The sequence below is a fragment of the Lepisosteus oculatus genome, chromosome 27 (assembly GCF_040954835.1).
Source record: "Lepisosteus oculatus isolate fLepOcu1 chromosome 27, fLepOcu1.hap2, whole genome shotgun sequence".
Lineage (NCBI taxonomy): Eukaryota > Metazoa > Chordata > Actinopteri > Semionotiformes > Lepisosteidae > Lepisosteus > Lepisosteus oculatus.
The window spans coordinates 10,841,440-10,859,005 of NC_090722.1; the positions used below are offsets into that span (position 1 = coordinate 10,841,440).

General features: G+C 57.0%; 2 protein-coding genes across 8 annotated transcripts; both read right to left on the reverse strand.

Annotated features, from left to right (window-relative positions):
- Positions 1–352: 352 nt before the first annotated feature.
- LOC102693182 (uncharacterized) lies at positions 353–6,850 on the reverse strand. 4 transcript variants are annotated; one of them, XM_015368854.2, is made up of 4 exons: positions 6,744–6,850; positions 5,256–5,348; positions 4,714–4,830; positions 353–4,014 (listed from the first exon to the last, which is right to left on the reverse strand). In XM_015368854.2, the coding sequence occupies exons 3-4, from the start codon at positions 4,816–4,818 to the stop codon at positions 418–420; spliced, it is 3,702 nt and encodes a 1,233-aa protein (XP_015224340.2). In that variant the 5' UTR covers positions 4,819–4,830; positions 5,256–5,348; positions 6,744–6,850; the 3' UTR covers positions 353–417. The 4 variants fall into 4 exon arrangements, with proteins under 4 accessions (XP_015224340.2, XP_015224338.2, XP_015224339.2 ...); XM_015368852.2 differs by having other exon boundaries at positions 4,714–4,854; XM_015368853.2 differs by having other exon boundaries at positions 4,714–4,854; positions 5,256–5,351.
- A 1,724-nt stretch (positions 6,851–8,574) lies between these two features.
- On the reverse strand, positions 8,575–17,559 carry LOC138225350 (zinc finger protein 865-like). 4 transcript variants are annotated; one of them, XM_069185277.1, is made up of 4 exons: positions 17,127–17,559; positions 15,176–15,540; positions 14,670–14,738; positions 8,575–14,127 (listed from the first exon to the last, which is right to left on the reverse strand). In XM_069185277.1, exons 1-4 carry the CDS (start codon positions 17,143–17,145, stop codon positions 11,026–11,028), a joined length of 3,555 nt encoding a protein of 1,184 aa, XP_069041378.1. In that variant the 5' UTR covers positions 17,146–17,559; the 3' UTR covers positions 8,575–11,025. The 4 variants fall into 4 exon arrangements, with proteins under 4 accessions (XP_069041378.1, XP_069041380.1, XP_069041379.1 ...); XM_069185279.1 differs by having other exon boundaries at positions 15,166–15,540; positions 17,166–17,558; XM_069185278.1 differs by having other exon boundaries at positions 15,166–15,540; positions 17,127–17,558.
- Positions 17,560–17,566: the final 7 nt, after the last annotated feature.

Sequence of the window (17,566 nt, forward strand, 5' to 3'; positions counted from 1 at the left end):
CAAAGAAACAGAAACAGTGGGAATATAGAACCAGTAAATAACCAGATGATCCATATCAAGTCAGTAACAGGGCAGGGTGGAATGAAAACCAGGTCACACAGTGCCCCCTACAGGACCAGGAGTGAATATCAGTGTCTTAACACCTCACCAGACGTTGAGCTTGAGGAACTAGTTCAGAACGTCTGCTGCGGAGGTAAGAGCACCGCCTTGTGGTCCACGAACGCCACTGACAGCAGCCACCTGGTTTTCCAGTACTGTCCAGGCTACATGCGGTTTCTCACCTCATGCCTGCCACCTCATTAACAAAGAGCCCATAGATTCAAATATATTGAAGTAGCAGAGCTGGATAAAGTTTCTCACTTTTCCATTTGCATCTTTTATTATAAAAAAAGAATTGCAAAAACAAAAGGGGAGGTACTAGACAATCTTCTTGGCTGAACTAGAGGAGATCCCGGGCACGGGCACGCTGGCACGGGCTGGCCGTCTGAGAGGCCGAGTGTTCTGGATCTTGTGCCACATGAAGGCCGCCGGCCTCCGAAACGGCTGCCCGCAATCGCAGGTGAAGGGTGCGCGGCACGCCCTCGCCACCCCTTTCCTCCTCCTCTTCCTCTTCTTGTCCGGCCGCGTCTGTGTGGAGAGACGCCGCTCCCTCCTGCCCCCCTTCTCCTCCTTCCCCATCTTGTGGCGGGCGAGGCGCTGGGCACCCGAGAACGTCCGCCCGCAGGGGGCGCAGACGAAGCGGGTGGCCTCGGCGTGCTGGACCTGGTGCCGCAGCAGGTGGAGCCGCCGCACGAAGACCCGGCCGCACGGGCAGCGGTACCCGCGCCAGCCCCGGTGGAGGTAGCGGTGACAGATGCCCAGCGAGGGCTGGCGGGAGCTGGCGCCACACTCGCGGCACTTGAAGGTGGCCGGCCGCCCCTGGCCCCTCTCCGCTGGGCGCTGGCCCTGGCCGCGGCTCGCATACAGGGCCAGGATTTTCAGCGGCTCCTGAGGTGGTCTGGGGTGCCCGTTCGGGAGCTTGGCGTGAGGCAGCGGCTGTGGGCTTGGGGCGGGGGGCTGAGGCACCGCCTGGACCGTCAAGCCCGGCTGCATCTGAGGTTGGACAGTAGGGGTTTGAGTCTGAAAAACCACCCTGGCAACTCTGTTACCCGTGATGTCATTGCTGAAAACAAGTGTGGCCACCATGGGCTGTGTCCCCGATTTCTCCTGGCCGGAGGAAGGCAACACTACGCCTGGAAGGGGCAGACGGGGAAGGGTGCTACCCATTGACAAAGTAGCAGCCAAAGTTGGGGCACTCTGCAAGGGGGTGACCTGTGGCGTGCCTTGGGCAATGACCGTAGGGAGCGGGGCTGGTTTAGGATTACTTTGGACAGGAGTTAGGATGGCTGTCCCTTGGATCGGGGATGGTTTGAGATTACCAGGGACAGGAGTAAGGATGGCAGATCTTTGGATTGGCGCAGGGACAGGATTACCACGCACAGAAGCAAGGATAGTAGATCCTTGGATTGGGGCAGGGATGTGGTTACCAGGCACAGGAGCAAGGATGGCAGTTCCTTGGATCGGGGTTGGGATGGCACTGCCAGGGGCCGGAGGCCTTTGGATAGAGGCTGTTTTGGGATTACCAAGGACAGGAGTGAGGATGGCAGACCCTTGAATTGAGGCAGGGATGGGATTACCAGGGACAGAAGTGAGGATGGTAGACCTTTGGATTGAAGCTGTGATTTGATTACCAGGAACAGGAGTGAGGATGGCAGATCCTTGGATTGGGACTGTCCTCGGATTACCGTGGACAGTGGTTAGGATGGCTGAACCTTGGATCGAGGATGGGAATGGATTACCAGGGACAGGAGTGAGTATGGCCGAGCCTTGGATTGAGGCTGGAATGGCACTGCTGGGAGCTGGGATAGGGTTACCAGTGGCAAGCACTGGGATACGGCTGGTCACAACAGGAACATAGGTGGTATTCCCTTGGAGAGGAGCTGGGGCAGTGGTCATCGTGTAACGGCCTTGCATGGAGTTACTAAGCACAGGAGCCAGTGTTGCAGCAATGCCAGAGGCAGAGGTTACTATGAGTTTACTGTCAAGAGGGGCCTGCACCATGGTTGCAGAGGTAGGGGCCAGGATGAATGTACCCGGTACAGAGGTTCGGGTGGTGCTGCTTGGGTTAAGGGTTAGTGTTGACATCCCAGTGGGAGGATTCGAGATTTGGTTACTGGGTAAACTGGCCTGGGACTGGGTGGCTGGGAGAGGCAGGACCGACGTCCCAGGAGTTGGGGCCGAGACAGGTGACCCAAGGCTAGGGATCGGGGTTCGGAGGGGGGCTGGGGAGATGGTGGCCTTGCCAGGACAGGTGTGGCGCCTGAACACGACACAGTCGGGGAAGACCTCCCGGCATGACTCGCAGGCGTACATGCGGACTGTGTGGCAGTGGTGGATCTTGGCCTTGTGGTCCAGCAGAGCCAGCTCCGTGGGGAAGGTGCTGGAGCAGTCCGCACAGGGGTACTTGGTCTTTTTCCGCTGGGAGCAGCAGAACATGTGGCGGAACCTGAAGTAGGCGGACTGGTGAAGACGCCCGCCACACTGCTCGCAGTGGCTGGAGCCAGACTGGGCCGGACCGGCACCCTTGGTGGGAGCCGACCGGCTACCGTTCGCGGCCCGTGTCGGCATCCTCCTCGCTTTCCGCGTCCGCCGCCTCTTCCGGGGGCGGTAGGAGGAGCCGCTGGAGTTACCGCTGCTGCAGCTGCTGCTGCTGGGGTTGCTGGAGTCGCTGGACGCCCCCGAGAGACCTTCGGGATTGAAGTCCGAGTCTCCGGGGGGTAGGCTGTCCCCTCCGTCACTGCTATCCTCTTCCAGAGCGTCCCGCTCCTCCTCCCGCTTGCTGGCCAGGCTCGAGCTCAAGTCCCCGCTAGAAGACGGGCTTTCCTGCTTTATCCCAAGACGCACGCCAGGCTTCACCAGAATCCGTTCCTTACGGGGGGAAGGAAGCGGGGGCACGAGGGAGGAGACGTCTGGCTTGATGTCGTCGTCTTCCTCCACCGGAGCCCCAAAAAGCGTCGACAGGGCGACCTCCTGCTCTTCCTCTTTGGGCACTCTCTCTGCTCCCACTCCCTTCCCTACTTGCGTCTCTTCCTCGTCCTCCTCCTCTCCCCCCTGGCTGCGGCGGAGGCCGACATTGCGGAACATGAAAATCTGGAGCTTCTTCTTCCGGGCTTCTTCGGGCAAGTCCTCCGGGGAGAAGCCCAGCGTGACCATCTTGGTGTGCCGCATGCGAATGGCGTAGGTCCTCGTGTGGCCAGCGCCGCCGTCGCTTTCGTTGTAGGTGTGGTCCCCCGCGGAGGAGGCGGCGTAGGTGGTGCAGAGAGCGCCGGGCCCCTCGCCCAGGCGGGGAGGAGATACCGAGGTGTCCTCATCCCCCGGCTCGGCCATTTTTGGGGACCCCTGCTGGCTGTCCGGACAGGGGAACCCGTCTGGCGGCTGTCCGTTCAGCCTCTTCTTCTCCAGGCGTGCTACCTCCTGGAGCTGGGTTGCATAGTGGGCCGGGTGGGACGCCAGGTGCTGGTTGAGGGCCCACAGGGAGGCGAGGGCCTGGCCGCAGGGGCAGCGCAGAGGCAGGTCACTGTGCACGTTGGCCAGGTGGAGGCGCAGCGAGACCACGCGGCGGAAGGTGATGCGGCACACGTTGCACACCATCTCGGCCTTGTGAGCCTTGAAGTGCAGCACCAGCTGCTCCAGCGTGGCGAAGCTCTTCCCGCACTCCCAGCACAACGAGCCGTCCTTGCCCGCCCCCCCCGCCATCCTGGACGGGCTGGTGTTCCAGATGTCGTCCAGATCGGAGGTCCTGCCCCCTGCCCCTTCCCCGCCACCCTCGCTGCCCTGCCCCTGCCGCCTCTCCCCTCTTCCTCGACATCCATCCCGCTGGCCCCTCTCTGCCACGCCATTGTAGTCTTCCTCCTCGCTGGAGTCGGCCAGGAGGCTGGGTTGGTCCCACCTGCACTGGCTGATCAGGCTCTGCCCCTGCGAGACAGGGAGGAGAAAAGAATGACAGAGATTCAGAGCAAAAAGCAGTAGATGAGGAAGTCACAATTGAAACCAAATCCTGACTGGTGGGCTTCTCAACAGTTCATCACTAAAAGGCTTGACTCCTGATGCAGGCCGAAGAAACTCCTAACAGGGCGTGCATCCTGATACAAGACCTCCGGACACTTCGATGATTAAACAAGTAAAATTGTTTAAGGTAAACGCCCAGGGCCAGAGCGGTGCAGAGGCAGTCCAGACTGCAGAGTGTGGGACAGATTGCAGAAGGTGGATATTTAAAAAAGTAGAAATAATAAGTACTGCAGACGTTTACCTCATTGTTTTCAATTTCACAAACTGAGAAGGCCCACACGACATGCACAGAAGGGTCCGGCAACAGTGTTTAACCGTGCAGTCGTATATTTAAAAGCAGGGCGCTGCAGAGCTGAGAAATTCGGTCTCCATATTAACACAGCCACGAGCTCCTGGCCCGGCCCGTTCTCGTGCTCGGAGATCTTACTGCTCCAGCGCACAGCTTTCTGGCAGAATACGCCAGGCGACCTTTCATAACACTGTACAACATTTCCTCCATCAGCAAAAATACAAATATCCCTTCTCCCCACTTCCTGATCTCCCCACACGATCACTCCCAGCAGCCTGTTCGGGAAAAGCCCGCCCCCTGCTTGTCCGGACACTCACGACCGACAGCTCCGCGTCTCCGTTCTCCGCCTCCTCCTGCAGCTCCACCTCCGCCCCGACGCCGCCCCCCATCACCGTCTCCGCGGAGACCTCGTCCAATTCCATGGCAACGCCCACCTGGGAAACAGGGTCCATGGTGACCTGAAACAAGCCCCGCCCTCAGTGCAGGTCTAGAACAGCTTCCACCCCCCAGTCCTACAGGTACCCCCAGTCCAGAGTGTCTTACAGGACAGTGGTCCTACAGGTGTACCCCGGTCCAGTGACTCTTACAGGACAGTGGTCCTACAGGTGTACCCCGGTCCAGTGACTCTTACAGGACAGTGGTCCTACAGGTACCCCCGGTCCAGAGACTCTTACAGGACAGTGGTCCTACAGGTACCCCCGGTCCAGAGACTCTTACAGGACAGTGGTCCTACAGGTGTACCCCCAGTCCAGAGAGTCTTCTAGGTAAGCCTTTAGCCAGTAAGTGTAACCCAGAACTCATGTCCTATAAGACCTACTGTCTGTCACCCAGTGGCCACAGGTGATGGGCAGGGACTCACCTACTGCAGCCCAGACAGGAAGTGAGGAAGAGCGCTCATCTCTCCAGCGTCTCCTCTTGCCCGTCTTCTTCACAGTGCCCCCACTAGGGCCCCCTGCTGGACACAGAGCACACTGCAGGTGAGCAGCTCTTCCCCTGGCAGGAATCTGGGGTTCTCCTCAACACACACCACACATCCTGTTCGCCTGGCAAGTCATTTCATCATCATCATCATCATAATAATAATAATACAGTGCTGGTCAGGTCACCTCAATGTGCTTTACAATAAAACAAAGCAAAGGCAGCAAACTTAAAAGCAACATTTATAAGAACGAAGAACTTGAGTGTAAAGGTTTCTTTACTTTAAGGGGGGTGGGGGTGTGGAACAAGCTGCCCAGCCTTGCTGTTGAAGCCGATACCCGGGCTCCTCTCAAGAAGCAACGCATTGAGATTCTGGGATTAATTAACTACTAATGATCAAACAATGATCACCCAATGGTTATAATTCTTACGTTGTAAAAGCGGTGGTATGATCTAATAAAAGCCATTCAAGTGACTTTATGAAACCAGATCAATCGGTGGATTTGTAATCATTAGTCAGAGCGCTGACCGCAGTGTCTGAACCGCAGGAGGCTTCTCAGTCTGAAGACGTTAAGTTGCAGTTGTAGCCAAGGAACGACAAAACGATAAAAGACCAGTCATTTTCGTTTTTTACTTGAAGGGAGCTGCCGAGGATGTTGACGGGACGGTAACAGCGAAACCCAGCGTCCAAACAAACGTACAAAATAAATAAAAACACTCAAGGAAAAAAACTGTGTACGAAAAACAAATGAATGGGATTCTGCTAACTTTTCCATCACAGTTTGTTAATACTGAAGTCACATTTGTCAATATTAAAAAAAAAAACAATCGCCACAAAGGCAACAGCGCGTATTTGTGAAAACATTTCAGACTCTCTTACACAGAATTGCTGAAATAGAAGTTCCAATAAAAGTTACAAATCCTGGAAACATCGGGAGTTAAGTGTTGTTGGCTAAAGTTCAGTGAAGAACACCAAATATTGGTCAAATACGGCGAAACTGTGGTAAAACACAGTGGAAATAAGGTCAAGGCACAGCCCAGCGCAGTAGAGCCCAGAGAGACCATGATAAAGCACATGAGAGCTGCGTGTGAAGTAAATTATGTTGCTAACGTGAGGCTAAACATACCGAAGTGCTCCGCAATTTTCCCACGGTACACCTTGATGAGACAGCCGTCTGCGCTGCGAGACGCTGCCCCACCTTTAACTTAAAGAAAACAAATTCTCGGAGGTATTTTCGTGCTCAAAAAAGACCCCCACGTTGCCTGTGTCGCAAACTGACGTAATGCAAGCTGATGCCCTGAGTTAGCCAGAGAGATGGTAATGCGTCTCGCATTTCAGCGCCAAAAGGCTGCCTCTGAGAAAGCCAACTGAAGTAGGTGCACGCTGATATATTCATATCTAAAAAATAAAAGTGAGTAAATAAACGACCTTGTTGTTCTTTTACCAACTCAAGCCAGGCAGCCTTTATTGCGTGCAGTCTCTCCGCGTCTCTTCCTGTTCCCTCACCATCTTCCTGTCAAGAGGGGAGGTGGGGTGTGGAGGGCGGTGTTTAAACCACGACTACATCTCCCAGCAACCCTTGCGGGAGCCGTTACTTCCGGTGCGACAAAACTGTGGGACTACAGCTCCCAGACGTCTCCAAACACTGAATGGGGAGCTCGATTCTTGTTTTTACTAACAAAGCTTGATATTTATGCCAGTAAAGGTCTGTTATTAAACAATTTCTTAATTTTGTGAAATCGAGGCTTCTCTGAAGTATATATTTATATCATTAAGCCACTTCAAATATGTACAAGATGTCTGCTGTGACCCAAAATTTCTTCCGCCATTTTACCAAAGCAGTAGTAAGATTCTGGGCTCCAGGTGGTGACCAGATTTTGAAGTCATTTCTAACATGCTGAAGTCATCCAGCACAGACTTTAGAACCTGTGGCCAAAGTTAGCTCCACAACGCCCCCTACAGGACCACCGATGAATGTAATTTCTGATACATGTCGCTGGCTCCCAGCTTCGCTCCAGATCTCGTGCTGAACTGGCTCCTCCTCCTTCCCGCCCCTTGTTGCTTGGATTCGCTATTTATTTTCCGAGCTTCTCCCACGGGTCAGCGGGAAGCAGAACAGGGATGGGTAGGGGCGGGTCCCTGACCCTCCAGAGAGGAGCGTTAGTGCCGACAGGAGGGGCAGTCCGGCTCTCGCAGGTAACAGGCGGAACACCCTGGCCTGCTCATCCCAGCTCCCTCCACTAAGGGGCAGCTCTGAGCCACCTTCCCCCACCATTGGTCCCATCCAGAGAGTCACATGATTCTGGCTCAAACTGGAAACCGAGCTGTAGGGGCTCCACCTCTACTAGATGAGGAACTAGAGAGCCTCAACAGTAGGCCAATCATGGCTTGAGAGAGATCAAAATGAGCCAATCAATGCTTGAGAAATATCAAGGTCAACCAATCATGACTTGAGACAGACATCATGGTCAACCAATCATGGTTTGAGTGACTTCAATTTCAGCCAATCACGGTTTGAGAGACTTCAAGGTCAGCCAATCATGGTTTGAGAGACTTCAAGGTCAGCCAATCACGGTTTGAGAGACTTCAAGGTCAGCCAATCACGGTTTGAGAGACTTCAAGGTCAGCCAATCATGGTTTGAGAGATACAAAGCTAAGTTCCTTACTTGTATTTTTCCACTTTCTACCCACCCAGTTTCCTGCAGACTGGGAGCACTGGAGCGCTGGACTCGGAGACGGCATCCAGCCCCCAGCTCCTGCCACAAGACCGTGCTGCTGAGGGAGGTTCCTACCGGAATGAGGATCTGAATCCTCCCCAAAAAAACAACCAAGGATGCAGGACAGTATTCTTAGCAACAGTATTTCGAGTCACCTCTAGGTCCAGCCCTCCAGGACCAGGACTGGACAGCCCTGCAGACACACTGACTGACCCTCCAGGACCAGGACTGGACAAATTAAAAGGTTTTTGAGGGACGTTTAACTTCAGTGAACAAAATAATACATATAACGTATATCCAAATGTACAGCAGATATGTGTAGAGATACTACCCATACAGACATAGTGCCGTTTCTTCAGTAATTTTTTTTTTGTCTCTGTGTAACAGTCAGAGTGAATTAATGATCATATATCCCAATATCCAGTGCGAGTTCTGCTTGGTCTTAAAAACAACAGAGGATTGAACGGTGCTTTTATCCAAGACAGAAACAAATATAGAACACAAGTTATCCTTAGAGTCAGCAAGAACAGAAGGAATACCTGTTGACTGGCCTGAACCCTTTATTTTAATCAACAATAAAACCTTGTTCAACACAAGAAGTCTCACTCTTCATCATAAATCCAATCTTTCATAGAACATCCCGCTGGCAGTGATGAGTGTCCAAGGAAGGGGAGGAGAGTGACACACTGGGACATATTAACCATCAATATGCGATTAGTAATAACTCACACTTTATAAATTAGTGAATAATACTCTTGGTTACACTGTGTTTGTTTTTGTCTATGTATTTATGCTTATCATCGCTGGTAAGAAGAGTTGTTTAAAGTGACCTAGAGACAAATGCATTGACAAACAGAGGAATTAAGGAATTAAATAAATAAAGGAATCAATCTGTCTGAACCCCCATCCATTTTCCTGGATCCGCTTATCCAGTACAGGGGCGCAGGTAAGCTGTGAAGCAAAAGGCGCAAGTTGGGGTACACCCTGGATGGGGACGCCAGTCCATCACTGGGCACACACAGACACCCAGGCCAATTAAAACCAGCAGCATGTCTCTGGACTGTGGGAGGAAACTGGAGCACCCGGAGGAGACCCACGAGAACGTGGGGAGAACATGCAGACTCCACACAGACAGGGATTGAACCCAGGACCCCAGCGCTGCAAGGCAGCAATGCTGACCCCTGCACCCCTCTGTAGACATTTGTCTCAATTTAAAAAAAAAACATTTCTGCAATATGTACAAAAAAAAAATCTATTTTCTATTTCCTATATTTCCTATTTCCTATTTTTAAGATTCAGATGTTCCACTTTAATTCTGCCCCAACATGACCACATCCTCCTGCTCTCCTCCGCGGATCCATTTCCGGCGCAGCGCCGTCGGGAGCGCAGCTCTTTCTGAGCTACTGCCTCCGTTAGAGAACCTGACCGCGGCGTCCTGCGCAGCATCCCAGTGAATCTACAAATCAAGTTTCCCAGTCCTGCTCCTGAAGTCCCCCTGTGTCTTCAGTCCAACACTTCATCGATTAGAACCCTTAACCAAACCAACTGTTTTTAGCTGGTTCCTGCACTCAGGACTCTTTTCTGTGTGTCATTTCCAAGAAATAGAATGAGCAGAACTTAGTTCTGTCTTGGTTTAAAATCGTTGCTCCCCTATAGTTTCCTAAACAGCTTTTATTTTCATCAGTGAGACCCACCCTGTTCAACACGCAGGTCTTTTCTGTGCTGGAATGTGACATTCAGCCAAGTCCCTGAAGCATATGGAGAAGACAGCTGGTATTCAGCCCCTGGCACAGGGTTCAAGCCAATTCCTAACCTCACTCTGCTGCTGAAGATCTGAACCGACTTTAAAACTACAAACACATGGTTCAGTTAAAGAGCTTAATGAACCAAACAAACATGGTTTAGTTGGCACAGAGTTTCCATGGAGCAGAACTGGGAAAATCCAAGCTATCAGGACATGGCTGAGATGCAATGCATGTCCCTTCTACTGCATGGGCTTGAGCTCAACTGAATTGCGAACCCGTGTTATTTTGCCATCTTCGCCCCTGTTTCCAGAATAGCCTGCTCAGCTCCAGACCTGACCCCGAGAGCCCACAGGGGGTCCCCAACTCACCCCACCCTTCACTCGGCTGGAGGGGTGTTGCCGCTTGGGGACACCGGGTCACAGACGGACAGCGAGGTGACCCAGGCCTCAAACCTGGAACCTCAGAGCTCAACCTGCGACTACACCAGGCCAGTCGTGAGACCTTCACAAGAGTCGGACAACACAGGGCTGCAACATGAAGAGTCACTGCCTGTGCTCTGTGTTAAAGCCAGCACTCCTGTATCCATCTGCTCAGTAACAGATCACAATACAGACACTGTATAGCCAATACAGTCATATAGTATAGCAGGTCGAATATACATCATATACAATAAGTATCTAAAACATGTATACTTATTAGTGCAGAAATAACCATGTGAAAAGTAATCATGGTAATTCTGCAATTTACAACACAGTTTCACCATGAAAGCATAACGCATTTACATGGTCATAAATTCCCCACATTTATATCATGCTTTAATTAACCAAATTTCTCTGTGCCTTTACCCTGGTCTCATTGGACTTTACTGCAGCATACCTTGCTTCTACCCTGATCTCACTGGATTTCACTGCACTGTACCGTGCTTCTACCCTGATCTCACTGGGCTATACTGCCTCTGTACTGTGCTTTTACCCCGATCTCACTGGGCTTTACGGCACCATACTGTGCTTTTACCCTGATCTCACTATGATTTACTGCACCGTACTGTGTTTTCACCCTGATCTCACTGGGCTTTACTGCACTGTACTGTGCTTTTACCCCGATCTCACTGGGCTTTATTGCTCTGTACTGTACTTTATTGCTTTTACCATGGTATATCGCAGGAAAACATTTGCAAAATGCGATACGCAAAGGTCATTAAAGTGTGTCTGAATTCAATCCGTTTTCTAGCTGGGGTGTCTCTAGCGGTCAGCGCTGGTTGGCTAGAAAAGGGGTGCCCTGACCGGGGCCGCCGGGGGACCCTCCCGCGTTTCTCAGCAGGTGCCACACGAAGCTGGAGATCCTCTTGAAGGCGACCCCGCACACGCAGGTCAGGGGCGCCCCCGGGGGGCCGTGCCTGCGCCAGTGCCTGACCAGCCGGGCGCCGCCCCGCACCGCCTGGCCGCAGCCGCAGCAGATGTAGTTGGCGTCCCGGACGTGCGCCAGCTGGTGCCGGAGCAGCCGGAGCAGGCCGGGGCAGGACAGGCCGCACCAGCAGGCGTGGCGCCGGGGCCGCCGCGGCCGCCGGCGCCAGTGCAGCGCCAGGGAGCAGGGCACGGTGAAGAGGGCGCCGCAGTCCGGGCAGGGGCGCCGCGCTGGGGCCCGGGGCGCAGCCCGGCCGGACGAGCCCGCCGGCTCCCGGGGCCCGCTGCGGTCCGGAGGGTCATCCGTGCCGGAGTCTCCCAGGGGGGTCAGAGGCGCCGCCGAAGCCCGCTCGCGCTCCGACAGGTAGGCCTGCTTGACGAAGGCGTGGCCCCCCGGGGCCGGCTGGTCCGGTCTCCCGAGGAAGCCGGGATCCAGCAGGAGGATCTTTCCTGGGGCTTGTGCCTCCGGGTCCTGGGGCGGAGAGGACTCCCGGGGCGGGGGTCTGGATGTTTCTGTGGAGCTCCGTGGATCGTGGGTGGAAAACCCGTCCGGCTCAGGGGTCTCCGGCGGAGTCGGGGCAGCTGGGGCTTCGGTCCTCCCACCTGGCCGTCCGAGCTCATTCTCAGGATGGCGGGGCTGCGGGGGGGGGGCATCTGGCGGGAAGGACATGGGGCCCCGCTCTTGGGACTCTGGGGCGCCCGAGCGGAAGAGAGGGACCCGGTTGAGGACGGAGAAGCTCCCCAGCAGGATGGGCGAGCCCCCGCCGGACGCAGCCTTCCTCCGGATCAGCGCCCTCTTCTGCGCTTCCTGCCAGCTGGGCAGGTGGGCCTGCGAGTGCATGGCGAGCCAGAAGGGGGTCCGGAACGCCCTGCCGCAGTCCGGACAGGACAGCGCCGCCTCGGGGGGCCGGGCCCGCGGGCCCGTGGAGTCGGCGGCGCCGCTGGGGAGAGACTCCCCCTTCCGGTGCCTCCTCAGGTGGCGGTTGAGACCCCAGTGGTCCCCGGCCTCGAACCCGCAGCGCCGGCAGAGCAGCGGCAGGGCGCGGTGCACCTGCAGGTGCGCCCTCAGGCCCAGCGGGCTGGAGTGGCCCGCGCCGCAGAAGTTACACCTGGCGCTGGCCCTCTTCCGGGCCGGTCCTCCGTTGGCGAGGCCCGGAGCCCTCGTGCTGGAATCCGCTTCCTCCGGGGGGCGCCCGGCAAGCCCGCGGGGCGCGGCGCCCGTCTGCCTCTGGGGCCCCGAGGGGCGCCCCGCCTGGGGCGTGCCGGTCCCAGCCCCAGCGGGCAAGGGCTCGTCCGCCCCGTGGGTCAGCAGGTGCTGGTTGAGCTTCCAGAGGCTGGGGGCCCGGAGCCCGCAGAGCTCGCACCCGAGCGGGAGGGCGCGGTGGGCCCGCAGGTGGGAGCCCAGGTTCTCGGCTCTGCTGAAGACTGCTCCGCAGAAGTGACACCTGCACCCGGCCTTCCTCGGAGCCGAATTCCCGGGCAGATCTCCGCTCGCCCCGCGCTCCCCCGCCGACGCGCGCCGCTCGGGCGCCGCCCAGGGCTGGGCCTCCGCCCCGGCGCTGCAGGCGGCCCGCCGGCCCCCGCTGGGGGGGGGCCCTCCTGTCTGGGGCCCCTGCAGGTGCTGGTTGAGCTTCCAGAGGCTGGGGGCCCGGAGCCCGCAGTGCTCGCAGCGGAGCGGCAGGGCCCGGTGGGCCCGCAGGTGCGAGCCCAGGTTCTCGGCCTTGGAGAAGGTGGCTCCGCAGAAGTGACACCCGTGGGCGCCCTTCTTCCCCGCGAGACTGCCCGCCAGGCCCCTGGGCGCCCCCCTGCTCCTGGCCCGGGCCGGCTCCGTGGAGCTGTCCGCGGACGCGCGCTGCGGGACGCCCTCCGCGGGGCTCCGGCTCCGGGAGCGCGGGGAGCCGGCGGGAGAGCGGGCCGGCGCGGCGGGCCTCGCCGACGACGTCACCTCAGCCTCGGCCCCTGGCCCCGCGCCGTGCTGCTCCAGGTGCAGGTTGAGCTTCCAGTAGCTCGGGGCCTGGAGCCCGCAGAGCCCGCAGCGGAGCGGGAGGGCGCGGTGGGCCCGCAGGTGGGACCCCAGGTGGTGGGCCCTGGGGAACGTGGCCCCGCAGAAGTGACACCGGAGTCTGCTTGTCTTCCGAGCCCTGTCCTTGGCCGGCGTGCGGCCCCCCCGCGGTCCTCCGCTGTCCGGTGCCCCCGGGGGGCTGTCTGTCGATGTGTAGTGCTCTGTGCCTGCGGCGGTGGTGCGGTCCGGACTCGTCTGGTCCGGACTCATCTTGGCGTCCTCGCCGTCGGACGCAGGCTGGCGGACCCCGGAGTCCGGCTCGCAATCTGGGTGCGCAAGCGATGTCTCCCCGGGCCGCTCCTCTGGATCCGCTGTGCGGGCAGCGCAGTGCTTCCTGTCTTCGGCGCCGGCCTGGCCCTGCGGAGCGGAGGGGGGGTCCGGCCCCAGCCGGGGCTCGTCGGCGCGGGCGGCAGAGAGGACCCCCGAGCCTCGCGGCGAGGCCGGCTCGCAGTCGGGGCGCACGGACGAACTCTCGCCGGGCCCGACCTCTGGGTCGGTGGTGCCGGAGTCCTCGTCCTCCGCAAACATCTGGCTCTGGCGGCTGAAGAGCTCGTCCAGCTCGGTCCAGATGTCGTCGGCGGGAGCCAGGAGCCAGGGAGACAAGGACTTGCTGGGCCAGGACTCTGGATCCAGGGCGCGGGAATCTTCGCCGTCGGCAAGCATCTGGCTCTGGGGACTGAGGAGCTCGTCCAGCTCGCTCCAGATGTCGCCGTCGTCGGCGGCGAGGAGCCCCGAGCCCTGCGGGGATGACGGCTCGTGGTGCGTGTCGTCTCCCGGCACGCTCCGGCCCGGGGCGCTCTGGCTGGCCAGCCCGGTCCGGGGGTCCCCATCGTCAGCTGGAGCCAGGACCCCCGAGCCTTGCGGTGCAGCTGGCTCACAATCTGCCTGCGCGGAACAAGGAAATGATTTCCATGAGTCGGGAGAGTTGAGGGTTTTTGGGATGCTGGTAAGAAACCAAGCTCATTTTTTACTCATTTTTCTTTTTACCTTTACTCTGTTCTGCTGTGGGTTCTCATATTCAGTCAGTATTAATGGGCTCTTACCATAACTTCCCATTATGGCATTGTACTGTGTTTTCACCCTGATCTCACTGGGATTTACTGCACCGTGACTGTGCTTTCACCCTGATCTCACTGGGATTTACTGCTCTGTACTGTGTTTTTACCCTGATCTCACTGGGCTTTACTGCACTGTACTGTGTTTTTACCCTGATCTCACTGGGCTTTACTGCACTGTACTGTGTTTTTACCCTGAATTCACTGGGCTTTACTGCTCTGTACTATGTTTTCACCCTGATCTCACTGTGTTTTTACCACGCTACACCACGTGTATGTTTTTTGTAAGGGAGGAGAATGGCTGTAGGAACACTTGAGAAGCCCAGCCACGACCTTTCCAACAGCACAGTAAACAGCCCGAGCGCGACTCACTGGAGAATCGTCCAGCCCAGCGGCCCTGGTGCTGTCCTCTTCCGGGCTGTCCGGGACGGTGATCGGCACCTGCAGAGGACGAGAGGGACAGAGCGCTGATCGCTGACCGTCGGCCGCGGACACGAGCGCTTCCCGGCCGGGGCCTGGGAGGAAGCAGGGAGGAGCGAGGCGAAAGGAAAAATCCATCCATTCTCTGTGTGTCTGCTCCATTGGGAACGTACCTAACAGGGCTCGGTCTAGTTCTGCTGGATCGAGACGTCATTAACACAGCCTAACTGGAGAGGCTGATTGTTTAACTGGGATGCTGAGGACCTGCCAGAGCAGGATTGTGGAGCCGCCAACTAGCTCATCCATCCGTCAATCTATTTCCCCATCGGCCCACCAGTACATCAGTCTATCAGTAGATCAGCCCATCAAGTCACCCTGCCAACACATCAATCGCTCGACTGGCCCGCCCACCCATCGGCCCCCGAGCGACCCGGCGCGGCGCGGTTACCATCTCGTACTCCTCGCCGTCGCTGTCGAAGAAGCGGGAGGGCAGCGCGCTCTTCTTCAGCCTCCTCCTCGCGGGGCCCAGGCCGGCGTCGCGGCGGCGCGCCTCCCACTGGTCCGGCGTGAAGTGCAGGGAGCAGAGCCGGGGCTGCGGGGGCAGGGGGGCGCGCCCCACCATGCCCTCCCACAGCTGGAACAGCCGGGAGCCCCGCGGCGGGAAGGGGTGCAGGAGGGGGTCGGGGGCGCCCCCCGGGGGGCGGGCGGAGTTGGGGCAGTGCGGGGCGCAGCAGGTGACCGCGTCTCCCAGCCCCAGCATGCCTGCCCCGGCAGGACTCTGGGAATCGGCAGCGGACTGGGACCTCTGCTCCGGCACGGGCACCTGAAAGGAAGGAGGCGTCAGGGGGGGGTGCGCCCTGCTTCCGCGACCTTCGACCCCTGCCTGAAAACCGCTTGGACAAGCCCTGCACCATCCATCGGCTTCACTCAGTCCCGTGTCCGGATACGGGGGGGGGCGATGACGTTACCAGTCGCGCGGGTCAGTGATGGCCAGAGTTGTGGCGCTGCGGCTACTACACAGCGCTGGGCTCCAGGGGTCAGTGCCTGGGGTGCTGTCTGTGTGGAGTCTGCATGTTCTCTCCAGGTTCACTTGGGTTTCCTCCCACAGCCCAGAGACATGCTGGTGGGTTAACTGTCTTCTGGGAAACTTGGCCCAGGTGTGAGTGTGTGTGTCCTGTGATACACTAGCGTCCTGTCCAGGGCGTGTCCTGCCTTGTTCCTGTTGCCTGCTGCCCCACGACCCTGAACTGGGCTCAGCAATTAGGAAATGGATGGATGTCAATGATGTGCCAAATGCCAAACTGCCCTGTCCAGCGCGGTGCGATAATGACCACATTCCACTGCCCTGTATGCTAGTTTAATGACCAAACTTCGCTGTTCAGCGCGGTGTGTTGATGACCAAACCTCACTGTCCAGTGCGGTGCGATAATGAACAAACCTCACTGTCCAGCGCGGTGCGATAATGACCAAACCTCACTGGCCAGTGCGGTGCGATAATGACCAAACCTCACTGGCCAGCGCGGTGCGATAATGACCAAACCTCACTGTCCAGCGCGGTGCGATAATGACCAAACCTCACTGGCCAGTGCGGTGCGATAATGACCAAACCTCACTGGCCAGCGCGGTGCGATAATGACCAAACCTCACTGGCCAGTGCGGTGCGATAATGACCAAACTGGCACAGCTCTTGTCCACCAGCGGGTTCTCCGCGATTCTTTAAATCAGCAGCAGGTTTTAAGATACGAGCAGCCCATCGTATAACTGCAGTGCCTGGTTCTGCACAACAGAAAGGCAGTACTACGCGATGCGTATTTAATCTTTACGTATTTGATCCACTTCCCCGCACAACTCTGGGGTCGATTCGCGCTGATCGTTTGAGAAACTGAAAGCAAAACTCACTTAGAGTCGCGCAGAGCTCAACTTAAATTATTATTTTTTTCAAAAAGAGACTCTCAAAAAAGCTCCCGCGGTTCGACTTTTCCCACTTTCTTCGAACAGTTTCTTTAGCGGTCCCTCAGAAAAACCCATCCCGCGCCCCCTTCTCCGGAGAGAGGTTCCGCGCCGTGCAGAAAATAAAGGCAGCTTTTTCACGCCATGAGCAAAAGCGACTGGATCTCAACAGATCCCGTTAAAAAAAAGAAGTTTTAAAATTAAAAACAACAACAACAACAACTAAAACAACATCCATGCAACACGACGAACAAGCAAACGCGTCTACACCTATAAATATTATTCGCTTATATCAGCGAAATGTTTCCACTCATGAAAACGTCCCACGCAACTTCGGTGGAAAAAAAAGGCGTCCCCAGCAGCCAACAGCCTGAAATAAAATCTGAAATTCAAAATCGTATCGACACCGCGGGGGCTCAAAACAAAGTAGCGAGGGGCTCAGTGGTGACCCCTCCATACCTGGGTATAAAAAGCGCATGCAGGCAGCGCCGGCCGTACTCGCGGTTTCTCGGGTCCCCCTCTCGAGTTCCAGTTCGCGTTCCACGGCTCGCCACGGCCACGCGTGTCCGGATCTCGCTGGCACAAAAGCAGAGCGCCCGGGCTCCGGCGGTGCGCTCCCTGGCTCGGGTCTGAAAGCCGCTCACTTCCCGGAATTCAGTACGCTCGCGGAGGGGCGGCGAAGGCCGGGCAGGAACTACATCTCCCACAAGCCCCCGCTCCTCCATCCCTCGGCGCTGTGGCCTCAAAACAGCACCCACGTTTAAAAAAAAAAAAGTTTTGTCAGCTGTTAACGCTATTTCTGCTGCTGTGGCTAAAGGGAGCACTGAACACAGGGGAGAACCATACACTCTTAAGAGGCTATTTATAAGAACTGTGATCATATTTTCCCCTAAAACTCG

Bases quoted from the DNA above. Each gene is read 5' to 3' on its own strand.
- LOC102693182 (XM_015368852.2), bottom strand. From the start codon at position 4,848: ATGGACCCTGTTTCCCAGGTGGGCGTTGCCATGGAATTGGACGAGGTC. The intron at 4,015-4,713 runs GTGAGTGTCCGG...CCTGTCTCGCAG, and splicing joins GAGACGCGGAGCTGTCGGTC to GGGCAGAGCCTGATCAGCCA.
- LOC138225350 (XM_069185277.1), bottom strand. The intron at 14,739-15,175 runs GTACGAGATGGT...CGTCCTCTGCAG, and splicing joins TTCGACAGCGACGGCGAGGA to GTGCCGATCACCGTCCCGGA. The intron at 14,128-14,669 runs GTGAGTCGCGCT...TGTTCCGCGCAG, and splicing joins CTGGGCTGGACGATTCTCCA to GCAGATTGTGAGCCAGCTGC.